This window comes from Pelodiscus sinensis, chromosome 11, assembly GCF_049634645.1.
Source record: "Pelodiscus sinensis isolate JC-2024 chromosome 11, ASM4963464v1, whole genome shotgun sequence".
In the NCBI taxonomy this organism is placed as follows: Eukaryota; Metazoa; Chordata; order Testudines; family Trionychidae; genus Pelodiscus; species Pelodiscus sinensis.
The window spans coordinates 27295450-27311566 of record NC_134721.1 but is presented as its reverse complement, the minus strand read 5'-3'; the positions used below and the strand labels follow the sequence as shown (position 1 = coordinate 27311566).

The 16117-nt window shown below is 41.4% G+C and overlaps 1 protein-coding gene across 3 annotated transcripts in view; it reads right to left on the bottom strand.

Moving 5' to 3' along the window:
* Window positions 1-5925: 5925 nt before the first annotated feature.
* IL17RD (interleukin 17 receptor D) overlaps window positions 5926-16117 on the bottom strand; it is an 80179-nt gene continuing 69987 nt past the window's right edge. For all 3 annotated transcript variants that reach the window (XM_075938871.1, XM_075938873.1, XM_075938872.1), the window contains 2 exons: window positions 11309-12245; window positions 5926-7814 (listed from right to left, as the gene is read on the bottom strand). In XM_075938871.1, coding sequence (XP_075794986.1) covers window positions 7699-7814; window positions 11309-12245 — 1053 coding nt within the window. In that variant the 3' untranslated portion in view covers window positions 5926-7698. The remainder of the gene's footprint in view (window positions 7815-11308; window positions 12246-16117) is intronic.

The window sequence follows — 16117 nt, the reverse complement described above, 5'->3', positions numbered from 1 at the left end:
GTCCAAATATATTTATAACTGATTTAGACCAACTGACATTAACTGAGATTTTACAATGTATTCATCTCAATACATATGGATTCGTTGGGGGCCATAAAAGATAGATATTGCCAAATTACCTGGGGGGCCGTATTAAACCGGAACAGGGGCCGCGATTGGCCCGCGGGCCGGACTTTGGACATGCCTGACGTAGGTCAATTGACAGCCCTACTCCTTATCTATGTCTCATTTGTCAAATGGATAGAACAATGCTTCCTTACAGAATTTATATCCCTGGGGCTATGTCTACAAAGGAACGTTATTTCGAAATAACCTAGTCCGTGTCTACACAGCCGGCAGTTATTTTGACATAATGTTGAAAATACTATCAAGCTAGAGGACTTCTTACTCTGACTCCTATAACCCTCATTTTATAAGTAAGGGAAGTTGGAGGAAGAGTGCTCTATTTGGAAATAATTGCTATGTAGACAGCATCACTACTCAAAATAAGCTACGCAATTGACAACTCAATTTGCGTAGCTCGTTTCAAGTTCAGCTCTGCTGCGTACACGCACCCTGAATATGCATTTGATCAAGACCCCAGTCCTGTAACCTGCTGAACATCTCCAAGGTGTTACAAACCACCTTTCTCAATTGATTTTAGTGAGTACAGGCAGTCCCCGGGTTACGTACAAGATAGGGACTATAGGTTTGTTATTAAGTTGAATTTGTATGTAATTCGGAACTGGCTCCAGATTCAGCCGCTGCTGAAACTGATCAGCGGCTGACTACAGGAAGCCCTAGGCAGAGTTACTCTGCCCCCGGCTTCCTGGAATCAGCCACTGATCAGGTTCAACAGCGGCTGAATCTGGACTCCTGGGACAGAACAGCTGGGGCGCTGCTGGGTAGGTCCCCGCAGGACCAACCCGGCAGCACCCCAGCTGCTCTACCCCAGGCATCCCGCAACAAAAGCCTGGTCTGCTGGGGGGGGCGGGGGACGCACTAGCTGCACAGCAGGGAGACAGGAGCAAAGCTGCAGAGGCGGGGGACCCCGCGGCCTGTGCGGCTTTGCTCGGGTCTCCCTGCTGTGCTGGGGAGTCCCCCCCAGCACACCAGGGAGACTTGGAGCAGCTTTTCTCACTCCGGAGGACGCGGTGGCGGGACCCGTGCGCTCTGGGCGGTCCCGCCGCCTGCGAGCTCCCGGGCGAGAAAAGCCCCATTCGTAAGTGCGGATCCGACGTAAGTCGAGGACTGCCTGTATTTGAGATGTAAGCTAATACTCAACCCAAGTAAGAGTATCAGAATCTGGCTATTATAAAGAGCTTAAACAATTTTGTCATTAAAATTTTCTCTCTTCAATTATACTGTACTCTTCTTATATTTGTGAAGTATATAGTACTTGCACCAGAATGGCATAATGGTGCTGCTGTTAAATCAGGCAGTAACCAGTCAGAGCAAAAATATTCTTAGAATTGTGCTGTTCAAACATTAATGATGGGAGTAAAACTCCTTTGATGTACAATCTTGCTGGCATTTTTGGTATTCGTATTACAGATTAATAGAACAAATCTGTTCCCAGTGTGTTTAATTTTTCTTTTTGGTCTACTGGACATACATTCTTTTGACACTTAATCCTTATGAGAATGGATTACAAACTCATTCTCTGAAGACTAGAAAGAACTGAATTATATTTCAGTCAGGGTCTACAGATTAGGCCAGGGGCTTTTAATCTTTTTTTCATTTGGAGACCCCTAAAAATTTTCAGATAAAGGTTCCAACCCCTTAGACATAGTCTGAAGACCCGCAATGTCCATCATTAATTCAGTAATCTGTCTTCAAAGATATATTGTGAAATATAACCATTATGTTGTACACAGTATGTTAACTATTACTTGTTCTATTCAGCATCACGCAACAGAAGCAGTGGTGCTGGACACCTTTAGAACTACAACAAAGGGAAGCCCAGCTGTTGTTTGTTTCTTTCGTCCCTGGTGATGTGACACTCATTTGGAGGGTGAGCTCTCAAGTAGAGTCCTAAAGAGAAAAATATAAACTCTACTATTTACAACTATTAAAATATGAAAAGTATATGGGGGAGAACAGGGTGCTGGTAGCTGTAACCACTACTGTATCCAGCTACAGTTGATAGGAACAGCTAGACATTTTTGCTCAAATGATCAACAATGACATGTCTAGCATTACTGGCATTTAGATTATCCTCATTATGCTTAGGAGTAAACTCCTACTTGGAAAAAATGGAGACACTTCACACCTGTGTGAGGTATTGTTACTGTCTATCCTACTACAAACTCAGGAAGATATCACAGCCTTGATTTTTTATTTGAAAGGATCACTTTGCAATCAAAGGTTTACATGCTTTGTTTTTTTTATTTAAAAAAAAATCACACCTGGCCTTGATACCTACAAGCCCATGCCTGCTAAGGTCAGGATGTTGCACCACAGCTGAGTTGCATGCCACAGAAGATATGCAAGCTTGCTGCCCAAATTCTGGCCTCCATTGCTGTACCCCATTGCACTTCTCTAATTTTGCTGCCAGGGACTTTTCTGGGCAGGTGCAGGATTTACCCCTCCATACAGCTATATTACTCTAATTTTGTGATCAATATGACATGAGTCTCATTATTCTTTTTGCATGACCCTGTGTGCTATGTCAATCAGGAATGCTGTCCTCACTAGAAATCTATGTTGGGATATCACTGTCAAATGTTTTTGATCTAGTAAAACTCCATCATCCACTTTGTGGGTTATCATAGAATGATAATAGCTTATGTGAGCAATATGACTATGATTTATAACCAAGTGTTTTAAGACTGAAATTGCATAAGTAGTCTGCGTTGGTTGTTAATACTCAGTTTCCACAGTATTTTGTAGGTGTGAATAAAAATACCTATTCCATAAATAATTATGCAATAAATTTGCCTGTCTCATATAATCATGACATTCTCTCTTTCCAAATACAATACATTGATTTACATGCCAACAGTCAGTAAAAACTTGGGATTTCAGCAAAAGCAACAACCCAACAGGACCACATTCCCTTCCTCCCATTAGATCTTCCACCTATAAGCAAGGCCTTATATACTATCTGTCAGGCCTGAAAAAAGTAGGCTGGTTTCTTGGCATGCCAGTTCTAAATGCTGCAACAACCAGAAAATTATGAGCAACTCTTCCTCCTCTCCCCCCACATACTAAATAATGGAGCACTTAATAAAATATGAAAATTATCATTAGTGCATTATTCCTTCTGCTATTTAGTTTTATAAAAAATCTTAACTAAGATTATCCCCAGATTTTCAGTATTACAGATTTTCACTTTAACATGGTAAAAAGTGCTGGGACAGTTGGAGGTTTTGGCAGCTAAACAGGGGATAACTGGAGCTTTTGGAACCAGGAGGGTATGGTTTTTCATCATACAGGAGAGAGTGGATATTCTTGACGTTGACAAGCAAGCACATCTTCTTCCCTGCCTCTTTGGAGCAATCAAGGTGACATGACATTTTTATTTCATAGATAGCCTACAGCATAATGACTCCTACAAAGAGGAGGCATACTCATTGTAATTTACATTTTATCAACTGAGCTTTAATTGAATTTATCCTTGTAAATGTATAGAGTTAAACATTTACTATCATGTCTGTTCAAGTATGGAGATCATGAACAGCTTGTGATGAGGACTTACTGCAAGTGAAGCCAAATAATTTCCAGCAAGTTACTTTCTGACTGAAATATTACTTAATCTTTGACGCCCAGCAGCTTAGAAATAATTGTCTGATCATTTGTATGTTCAAAATTTTATGTAATGTGTATATTTTATATATGTATATAAAACTCATATAGACAAACAATTCTGATGGAACTTCAGCAGCAAGTTATACCACATAATCTAAATCTAAGATTAAAAAAAAAGAAAGTTAGACTTCTTGTTTTTTATTTATTTTAGGGAAAGGAAAACCAAGATATAGTAGAAAATTCTAACTCATGCCAGTTCTTATTGTCGGACAAGTTTTCACTGGCATTTCATTCTGAAAGAAAACAACCAAATAATAAAATTCCAATCGTCAAGGTGTGTTTTCCGTACTGGCAACAATACAGTATATTGAAAACACTGAAAAGTTGTATGATTGTGATCAGTTGTTCCCTTCTGCGCATTTAATGGCGGAACATGGAACATGATAGGATTTCTTGCATTCACAGCAAAACAGAGTGTATAAAATGAACATGAAAACTTCACTGAAATCAATTACGTTGCACCACTGCACTTGGAGGTGAAATGTGACTCAATAGTTTGAAATCAGAGGTAAAATCCTGGCTCCCATGAGCAAATTATCATTGATTTCAAAGGGGAGGGCAGGATTTCATTCTAGATTTCTATTAGTTTTAGTAGATGAGTAATTAGGTTTATAGTTAATTGATTTCATATTAAAATTCATTTAAGAATAAATGTTTAAAGGAGACTTGCAAACTCTCTCTAAAAACTCCAGCAACTTCAGTAGATTCTGAATATACTCAAAAGTCCAGATTATGTGAAATAGCACATTATTAGTTATTCTATACTTGGCTTTCCTCACTCCAACTGAAGCCCCACCTTGTACTATTTTATGATTTTATATTGAGCATTACAACTGCCACATGATGGAGCCGATAAAGACATGCCTATACTTGAAGTACTGAAATTGTGTTTTTACAGAGATCTTCTAGATTCAAGTTTTAGCAGGACACTTAATGTTTTAAATATGTATGTGCCACTGAATGCTAGCCTCACCTTGTCTTCCGGGGTTGCTCAATACTTCAGCAGAGAGCCGATCACATATAGGTGTGGCCTATCTTTGAAAAAAAACCAAACCAGGTAAAGTTCATAGCATGATTTGCATCCATACACACATGCCCCAAGTTATCTAAAAATGGTTTATAAGTGGTCCAATAATCAGTTACAAAATGATACTTTAATCAGTTTAATAAGTATTTTAGGTTTAACCAGTTCTTTATGAACTCACTTTATGAACTTGTTTTTTGCCAATGTCAATGTAGAGAAGCTGAAATGGTTCAACTAGTCTTGTCATTACTGTGACAATTTACTAGAACCATGGTGTCCAACATGCTAACCATATGCAGTTACTTGGCCAGTGGAGTGTTGCTAATTCGCCACTGGTTGGACATCACAGCACTAGAGGCTTTCCTAAATCTCCCAGAATGCATTGTTACAGGAATTTTGGGAGAGGTGTTCAGAAAAAAACATGAAAAAAATTAAGATGGCACCACTGTAAATGCAAAACCAATGCATTCAGCCTGGTTAGTGTGTAAAATTAACTGTGTGTTCTTATACCAGTACAGTTACAAGCAATTTATTTCTCTAATTAAACAAGTAATACTTAAAACATCCCTTATATATTCATGCATAATTTTTTTAGAGTACACAGGGTCAATCTGAAACCCTGAAAAGTCTTTATTCTTAGCATTTAGTGTGCAGAATACATTAGACAAGTGTTTGGAACTCACTAGGATGAAAAAGTGGCTATATAAAACTTATACCATTTTCACTTCTTCTTAATCTAACTAATTCAATCAAAACTATCCCACATTTTCTGGATGATGTGATTAGATTTTACTTGACATACAGAATCATGTATTACTGGGGGACCTTCTGGTAATGCACAGAGAGAATAATTACAATTATTAGACACAAAGAGTCTTAAAAAATTGATAGAATCCATCTTCCTATACAGAACTTGTAGCGAACCATAGTTTTTTACAGTTGTTTGATTATATTAAAAGTCTCTCAGTTTCTCTCTTAAATGTGACATATGAAGAAGAATAAAAATAATTAGGCAGAAATCTTCAGATTCAATAATATTAATCTGATAATAGCAGCATAGTGAACTGCTATGAAAAAACATACTTAAATATTTAAAAAAAATGTAACAGGACCATGTCTTATGACTTTTTATTTTGAGGTTTTAACTTCTAAATTATGCTATCATAAAAATCAGATATCAGGAGGTGTCTATTGTCAACAGTTCATATACATGTACAAAATATGGAAACTAAACCTATCGATGTAAATGTTGAACATATAGCTACATCTTGCATCCTTAAGCTTATCACTTTTTCACCTTCAGAAAAAATTTATATTTTATAAACACATAAAATTATCACATTTCAACCAATGTGTAGAGTCTAGTAGTAACAAAAGGGATTCTTTCACCATTTACATTCTGTCTGGATTTTACTAACACATGAAAATAGTAGAAAACTAATCTCTGGAATGTATATCAACATATTTGGTTTTAAAAATATTTTTACAAGATCTTTTGCTCATGACCTCTTCAGGGGAAAAACAGAATTCTTGCAAACTCAGTAGTAATTCCCCATCTTCATTTCCCATATGTATGCAATTTTTCTGAATTTAAAAATCAGAGTGGCTAGCTTTGTAAAATAATCACTGTAAAGTAAATTAAACAGTATTTCTTTCAGTTTTATGCTTCCATTTAATTAAAAATAAAAATCCATGGAGATTTGCTATTTTCTACAGTCTGTACACAAAGCTTATGTCTTCAATTCTCCCCGCCCTCCACCGCCCCAAATTAGGCTTCTATCCACTACTTGTTGGGAAAAAAACATATTTGACTAAAATTAATCTGATTGTGGTATCTCCCCAGACTATCTATAACTTCAAGACCTGGTTAAGATTAGCTGGACTGTGTAGCAAAATAAGAAAATACTAATGTTAGTTTGCAACATATTCATCAATTCATCTCTGAAAATGATTGCTAAAGGTCAAGGGTGAAGCCCTGGCCTCACTGAGGACAGTAATAATTTTGCCATTGATTTAAATGAAGCTAGGAATTCACCCAAATCTTTAGTTCTGCACAAAGTAATAGCCTGTGACCTGTCCAGTCACCTGCCTCTAGAGCTTAGCTTTGCTGTGCATAGCAGCTGCAAACTTCTTGCCTGGTGTCCAGGCAGTCTTTGCTCCCTTCTGCAATGGAACTGCACAAACCTGACAGTTCTCCACACCTGCAAATCGTGAAGCCGGATTTTCTCTTAAATTATTCTACCTCCTTTGACCCAAGTATTTTTAAATTTCCAAAGACAAGGACAATAGTAAGAATTCTGCTTTTAGTACAACACAAGGCACAATCTATAAAAATCATCTGTAATTATTTCTATATTTGCAGGTCATTTTCATACTTTTACTAGGTCTGGCCTTTGGCATTTTAAGATCATGACTCCTGACACAAAAACCCTACTGATTATTTACTAACACACTCATACCATTAAATATTTCACCATTTAAAACCAGAATTTCTGCTAGAAAACACAATGTGCCATTAAGATGGTCGACAAACCAAGCCAAATGTGATTAATTATTGTATGTTCAGTAACAAATATTTCTAATAAAAATATTAGAAGTTATTTTGATTGTGGTATCTGTAAAGAATATAATTTCATCATGCAATTTAAACTGGTAATTTAAAAGTGTATCTTCATCTCTTTCAATGCTACATTTTCAAAAAAAATGAGTCTATAAAAAGAATTACAGGTAAACAGCTACTGGCCACAAAGTCCCTTAGCACTAGCAGATATCCTTCAAAGAAGCATTTGTTCCTTCAAGTGGGTTTAGCAGTTGGGGTGATGTGGTGGGTAACAACAAACGGAACATATTGATAAAGTGGCAATGCTTAATAATCTTGTAACTTATTATAAAGGTGCAATTGCCTCCAGTTCATTGGTATGGATGTGGCAATGAAGTTCTGCTTTACATATTCCAGGGACTAGGGATTTTGTAGCAGTGAGCACAGGGAGTTCTTCTTCTCCTGGGAAAGAAAAGAAAGCATTTTATTTTTTCATTAGTGATAATTTTTATTTGTACAACGGTCATCTGCAAAGTTCCCTCTAAGCTATGTGGCAGCACAGCCCTGCAGTTGCTTAGTCACCCTAGCCCACTAGGGCTCAGGGCTTCCTGCATGGAGCTGCCTGACTGGGCGGGGTCTGATTAAGCAGCTGCAGGGCTGTGCTGCCATGCAGCTTAGAGGGAACCGTGGTCATCTGTATGGTGGAAAGAACACAACCAGTTAATATTGCAATTAATTTTCTTCAAGTCTTATCACTGTAATCACAAATAAAAAGCTAAGGTAAACTTTTCCTCATTGTGGTCTACTCAGAGAAGTTCTCACTGATGAATGGGCTAATATTATGTCATGCCCAATGAAGGAGCTAAGGCTGTGTCCAGACTCAAGGGTTTTTTCGAAAAAAGTAGCCTTTTTTTCGAAAAAAACTTCACCTGCGTCTAGACTACAGCCGCGTTCTTTTGAAATTAAATCGAAAGAACGCGGCTTTTCTTTCGACGGCGGAAAACCTCATTTCACGAGGAAGAACGCCTTTTTTCGAAAGTGATCTTTCAAAAAAAGGCGTTCTTGAATGCAAACAGGGCTTTTTCGAAAGAGAGCATCCAGACTGCCTGGGTGCTTTCTTTCGAACAAGCAGCTTGCTTTTTTGAAAGTACTGCTTGCAGTCTAGACGCTCTTTTTCGAAAGAGGCTTTTTCGAAAGTATCTTTCGAAAAAGCCTCTTTCGAAAGAGGCTTGCAGTCTAGACGTAGCCTAAGAGATCTACAGGAGTTTGAATTAGGGACATGAACGATTAGTTGACTATCCAATAAGCAAATGCTTATCAGATAGTTGACATGCTAGTTGATTAGATGCTTACCCCCTCTGCCCCCCCTCCCCCGCCCTTGCTGTCTCTATCAGAAAGAGGCAGCTGGGAAAGGAGAGAAAGAGGAGGGGATGCTACAAAGCAGCAGTGCCTCGTGAAACCCATGGCCAGACCCTGGGATTCATGCAGCGCTGCTGCTTTGAAGCACCATGTGGGCTTCACATGAAATTGCAAAGTGCCAGCGCTGCTTGGAGCCCGGGGTTAGCTGGGGACTCCCTCACTGACCCTGGGCTCCATGAGGTCCTGCTGCTTTGAAATGCTGCATGGAGCCCAACTCTGGGCTCCCTGCAGCATTTCAAAGTAGCAGCACCACATGGCGCCCGGGGTCAGCTGCAGACTCAGAGTCCCCAGCTGACCTAATGTTTAACTAATTAACAGATTAACCAGGATTTTACATCCCTACTTTAAAGGAGAAAGGTAAAGTTTGTCCTGAAAAATGCACAAACATTTAATAACTGCATGAAGATTTACCACTAGCCTTGACTTAAAATCTGTGTATTGAGAACAGAAAACTCATACTGATTATGTAGTCTCCTCATATGATGATGATAACATTCCTTCTATTTTGCTAGTATCTCCAAAGGATGATAAAACAGAAGTTACCAATGCTGGATGTTTTAAAATCAACAGGTCCATATAACTTGCATCCAAGAGTTTTAAAAGAGCTGGAAGAGAAGCTCACTGGATCATTATTGTTTATTTTCAGGAAGTTTTGGAATACTTGGGAAGTTTTAGTAGACTAGAAGAAATCTAATGTGCCAATTTTAAAGTTGTGCCAAGGGTGAACAGGGTCACTTAGGTAACAACTGACATTGATTCCGAGAAAGATAATGGAGGGGCTGATATGGGTCTCAATTAAGAAGGAACTAAAGGAGGATAATGTAATTCATGCAAATTAACAGGGCTTGACTCCTTGTGGAATGAGGAGTACAGCTAGTTCGGATTAGGAAGCCTAATCCGAACTAGCTACTCCATGCCGCGTATAGCCGCGCGGCACGGGGTTCGAACTGCCGGCATTTAAAAATGGCGCCGGCCGGCTTTATGCAAATGAAGCCCGGGAAATTCAAATCCCGGGCTTCATTTGCAATTGTGGATGACTACATTACCCCTGCTAGTTCGAACTAGCGGGGTAGCGTAGACATACCCTTAGGTGTGCCTGAGCTTTTAGTTAACTGCAGTACAGTAATGAATCTGTATCAGCTGGGGGAAGACACTATTTTATATTCTATTAGAGTTACATGCAAATTGCAAAATTTAAATAAGTTTCATGCTTTTTTACATTTTTTTAAATAAGTTTAGAGCAGTGGTCACCAACCAGTTGATCTACTGGTAGATCTTGGAGCCTCTGACAGGTGATCCTGACTAGTTTGGCCAAGTGGCTATCAAGTGCCTGCTCTTCATCTGCACATCTCCTGCTCTTTGCCTTACAGTTATCCTCTCAGGAGCCTCCTCCTTTCTGTGCAGGTTAGAGGAGGGAGAAGAGGGGTGCTCATGTCAAGGTGTCCCTCTCCCACTCTGTATCCTACCTCCACAGAGTTTTCTGGCTGCTTTTGGGAGTGATGCAGGACCAGGACAGTGGTGAGCGTGCAGATAATCATTGCCCAGCTGGAGCCCACAACCCAAAACCCTATCCCATGAACCCCCTCCTACACCCCAAGACCCCTGCCCTAGCCCTGAGCACCCCTGCATCCAAATGCCCTCCCAGAGCCTGCACCTAGAACCCCCTCCAGTACCCCAACTGCTTGCCCCAAGATCAGCTCAGAACCCCTCTCCCAGTCCAAATCCCTTAATCCAAGACCAGTCTGCACCCCAACCCTTTGCCCCAGCCTGGTGAAAGTGAGGGAGGATGGGGGAGGGAGGGATTATGGAGTGAGCAGGGGTGGGACCTCGGAGAAGGGGCAAGGAGGAGGCGGGGCAAGTATATTTGGGTTTGAGGTAGATCTTGAATTGCACTTAAATTCAACAAGTGATCTCATGCTTAAAAAGGATGGAGACCACTTGTTTAGAGAATGGTCAACATTAAAAAATGTTCATGAAAGTTTTAAGTCACCAAATTAAAACATTTGCCTTTTTGACCAGCTTTGTATGTTAACTAGCTTTCTCTCCAGTTCCTTATATAGTCCCTTATTTCATGGTATTTTATACACTCAATGTTTAATTCTATGTTGCTAGAAGTAGGATAGAAATGTGTGAATATTTTGTATTAATACAATTTAGAACACCAGTGAACAACCTGTGGCCCGTGAGACATTTTGCCAAATTCCGCTGGTTTCTAGTCATGTAGTTTTCCTCTTACTGATATTACTCAACTGACACATGTGTAAAACAAGAGCATGTGAAGTGAGGTTCATGTTGATTGCACACAACATTGACAGAGAGCCAGATGCTCCCTCTGCATCTAATCAAAGCCCTGTTAACGTTCAATTGGCACATCCCACAAATTCTAGGTGCACAAGCGCAGTTAGCAAAACTACCTTATGCCTGGAGACTGTCTTGGTTATGATAATCTTGCAGCCCACTCAGATGAAAGAGGACCACTCCTGAGACCCACTCACTAGGTTACCCATTGTTGATTTAGAAAAATTACTGCATCTTACCTAAACCTGAAGATGAAGAGACACTCTCCGTAATGGAAGAGGTTTCAGTTTGGTCTGTCAAAAGTCCTTCCATTAAAGGTAAAGATAATTCAGATGAAGGAACAGAAGAATCATAGATTCCAGAATCCCGGGGCATATCTGGAAGATTGGCTGCTTTTACAACATGCAACAATGGCTGAAGAACACAGCTACCATCTTGAATGTCCCGAGTCTCTGCATCTTCTCCAAGGTTAAAGTGCTGAATTATACAGTGAGAGTCTGAACTTACAGCAGGGATAATAGTTATATCTGTTTTCAAGTAGAAGTCCCCATCAGTCACCTGTTTACTCACTAAGTCATTTAAAACCAAGCCTGAGTCAAATTTTTCCATCATAGGCTTTTGGTAATGTAAAGAAGGTTGAGGAAAAGGAATTAGTTGTTTCTCAAACCAGTCAGGCTCCTGATCAATGAACTGGTGCATATTGCAAATGGCAACATAAAGGGACCGTCCAGATTTGCTCCTGAAGTAGTTTCTTTTGCTAATATTTACAGGGTACAACTCGGAATCCTGAAGGCTCAGATCTCTGGAGTGTAAATGAGAGTAAAGCTGAGGAAGGTTATCCATGAGCTTGTACTTTGTACTTAGATCCACAATGCCAGGAATGTCACCTTCACAGGAGTAGTCAAAGTAGACTGCAATGAATTTGCAGAGGTCATTTGAATTCTGCTTTGCCTGACGCAGCTTCTCTGCAATGATAGATATGGCAAACAGAAAGAGTTCTCCTTTCTCAGCATCTCTGGTTGATCCCTTGTGCTTCCAGTTCTTTTTTTCCACAAAGTATTTCATTCCTTTGGAACACACAATGATGATAAATTGGGACTCACTGATTTTTTGAATAAGCCATTCTTTCTGCCCTTCCTTACAATTTTTTAAGTCTTCCCATAAATCCAATGCAACCTAGAAAAGAAGAGAGCATCTTGGTTGATACACAATGCTGGATTTAGAAACTTCCCTGTGCAGCCGCTGGAGAGCACTCCCTCTTCCCCACAGCACATTAGCACCAAATCTAAGAACAACTGTACAGGCAGTCCCCGGGTTACGTACAAGATAGGGACTGTAGGTTTGTTCTTAAGTTGAATCTGTATGTAAGTCGGAACTGGTGTCCAGATTCAGCCGCTGCTGAAACTGATCAGTTTCAACAGCGGCTGAATCTGGACGCCAGTTCTGACTTACATACAGATTCAACTTAAGAACCCCAGGCATCCCCAAGTCAGCTGCTGCTGAAACTGATCAGCGGCTGATTCCAGGAAGCCCGGGGCAGGGGCTTCCTGTAGTCAGCCACTGGTCAGTTTCAGAAGCGGCTGACTTGGGGACGCCTGGAGCAGAGCAGCTGGGGTGCTGCTGGGTTGGTCCAGTAGCGCTGCCGCTCCTCGGCGCTACTGGACCAACCCAGCAGCACCCAAGCTGCTCTGCCCCAGGCGTCCTGATTCAGCCGCTGCTGAAACTGACCAGCAGTGGCTGAATCAGGACGCCTGGGGCAGAGCAGCTGGGGCGCTGCCGGGTTGGTCCAGTAGCGCCCAGAGCGGTGCTACGGGACCAACCGGCAGCGCCCCAGCTGCTGTACCACAGGCGTCCGGAGCAAAGCCGCAGAGCACGGGAGCAGCGGGACAGCCCAGATGCGCCGTGGCTGTCCTGCTGCCCTCGGGCTCCACGGCTTTGCTCTGCTTTGCTCCCTGTCTCCCTGGTCTGCAGACCAGGAGGACGGGGAGCAAAGCAGAGCAAAGCCATGGAGCACGCGGGCAGCGGACAAGCCAGACGCATCTGGGCTGTCCGCTGCCCGCGTGTTCCGCCGCTTTGCTCCCCGTCCCCCTGGTCTGCAGACCAGGGAGACAGGGAGCAAAGCAGAGCAAAGCCAAGGAGCACGCGGGCAGCGGACAGCCCAGACGCGTCTGGGCTGTCCGCGTGCTCCGCCACTTTGCTTCCTCTCCCTGGTATGCTGGAGACCAAGGAGACGGGCCCCGTTCGTAACTGCGGATCCGACATAAGTCGGATCTGCGTAACTCGGGGACTGCCTGTATAAAGCCGAACAACTGGATAGATACTTTCAAAGCAGGCAATAAAAACAGTGCGGTGTCAGTACTAGTGAAGAAGAAACAATTCTGGAAAATTTTTGAAGAATGATCCAAAGTGATTGACCATTCATCATCCTGGTCAAAGAGGAAAATGAACCCATTCTAAAAATTCCACTCTATGCGCTACATGCAGTTCTTTATTGTACACTTGTGTGATTAACATATTGAATCTGCTGTAATTTATATATTCTGTTACCTCCCCATATGATTTTACTACAGTAGTAAGAATATGCAGATCTAAAACCAAACATTAATATAGATATAAATTTTGGAGAGATGAGGTGGATCCAGTGTCACTTTACAGCGTGGATATATGTTGACTTGATAAATGTAGGGGCAGTTGTCAAAGAGTCCAGGAATTGTGCTTCTACTACATGTAATTATGAATAGGTTTCTTTTTAACTTTAGCATAATTAGGTATTTTAAACAGTAATATATGTCTTTGCCCCTTTCCTTTTATAAGATAATAATCCAACGCTATAGGCCAGTGTTTCTTAAACTGTGTTCCGCAGCACAGAGGCAGTCAGATGTGTGCCACAGAGAGAACAGAAAAAATTCTGCTCCCCCGCCTCCTGCAGAGCCCGTAGACAGCTCCCACTGTTACTGCCCTCCTTCCCCCCAGCCCACAGGATGGCCCCTGTCCCACGGGGCCTCCGCTGCTGCGCAGCCGCCTCTTCCTCCTCCACGTGTGCAGGCGGCAGCTTTTACAGTGGCCACTGGGAGGGAGAGTGGTGGCTGGAGCTGAGGAGCCACTCCCAGACTTCGCGTTTTAAAACTGCCGCCTGTGGGGAACCCGGCTCAGGCTCTGTTCTCCCCCCCTCCCCCCACCCACTTGGGGTGCGCTCGGGCTCTGCTCCCTCCCTGCCTTGGGGCATGCTCGGGCTCTGCTGCCCTCCATGTTCTGCTGCTCTCTCTCCCCTACGCCCCTCCCCAGCCTGCTGGGGAAGTGGCAGAGTTTAATCTGGTGGGGAAGGTCGGAGTTTCTACTCCCCCCCCCCCACCCCCCAAGCGGGAAGCCTGGTCGAGTGCTGCAGCTGCGCTGGGTTCCCCGCTGCATGGGCGGGGGGGAGAAATGAGCTTTCCAACCCCTCCTCCCCCCCCAGGAACAAGAGCATGCTCCCTGGAGGCTTTCCCTGCTGCATCAGGGTGCCACGGTCCGGTAAGCGTCCCCCCTCATGCCCACACCCCGCACCCAAACCCCGTCACTCCCCTCACCCTGCCAAAACCCCAAGTCCCCTTTTCTACCTTCCCTCCTGGCTAGGCCAGACACTCTGCCCCGAGACCCTCCTCTACCGTCCCTCCTGGTCCAATGGTTGTTGTTTTTTTATTTTGCTCCACACATTTTCCTTGGGGGCTATTTTTTGTTTTGTTTTTGCTTGAAAAAAAGAATCCTTGGTGCTCCCCATAGTTTGCTGTTCCTCAGTCTTAAAAAGTTTAAGAAACACTGCTATAGCCCATAGATACACATACCTTCATTGCCATCTTTTGAACTTTATTTTTCACATTAAATCCTACTGGTACATATTTTATCTTTATCTAGGTCTAGTTAGCCTTTATTTTTGCTTTGTTTACAAAATATTTAATTATCCCAGAAGTGTTACGGAAAAAGCATTTGTCTTTAACTCCTATTCTATGTAGCTGTGTTGATGCTATATTAGTCATAACTGAAAAAAGTAATTCAGACAAACTGAACATAAGACATCTTATCCTATTTTAAGTATGAGTAATTATTAATATAACAAAACAACAGAAGCACAATATCAAAACAAGCAATGATTTTAAATAATGTGTTTTGCCACTAGGGGACACACTTGCTATGTGACTGAATACTAGTATTTGAATTCATACATAATACTAACTAGACTTTGATTGGACTACAGTTTAACAAAAGAAATCCCACATAGTTTCTGTTAACAAATAACTGTTTTGCCTTTTCAAAAATGAACTTTTGGTTACATTTTCAAATTCAGAAAATAGCCAGAAAACTTGAACCTAGTCAATCATATTGTTATTTTGATATTTTTCTGATATCATTTTGAATCAAAGAAAGAGTTAAAAAATAAGATATAGGCCTGGACCATATTCTTATATGACATTAAAAATGCTGGAACATGATCAACCAAACAAATAATGAAGGTGCCAACAGCTCTTTATCTGTGTAGATTTTTTGTGCTAGTACTTTTCCTCTCTAATTGCTATCCTATGATTCTTATCTGCTTCTTTTAACTATCCAATTTTTAGGTGCTTATAGAGTACCAGTTTTGCCTTTTTGGTTTTCCCTTTGATATTTACATATCTGCTTCTTGTTTCCCACCCCCTTCCATTTTTTTCCCCTCTCTCCTTCTCCTTTCTCCCCTATTTATTTTGGGTCTGGACATCCCAAACTCAATACTCCGGTCATCTGAAGAATTGGGCTGTGCCCACAAAAGCTCATGATACCATCTACATGTTTTGTTAGTCTATAAAGTACTACCAGACTATTTGCTGTTTTTTAATTTATTAAAAATGCTGTTTGATGTTTTCATATAGAATCAAAAGAAAGAAAAAATACAAAAAAAGTCATTGAGGAGGATATAGAATTTTCAGAGTTCATTCAAATTAGCAAGGTTTTACTGTGTACCATGTGTGTATTGCATAAATCCTTCTTCTGGACAAGATTTCTGATTGATTCAAATGTGCATGTATGAGATCACTGCT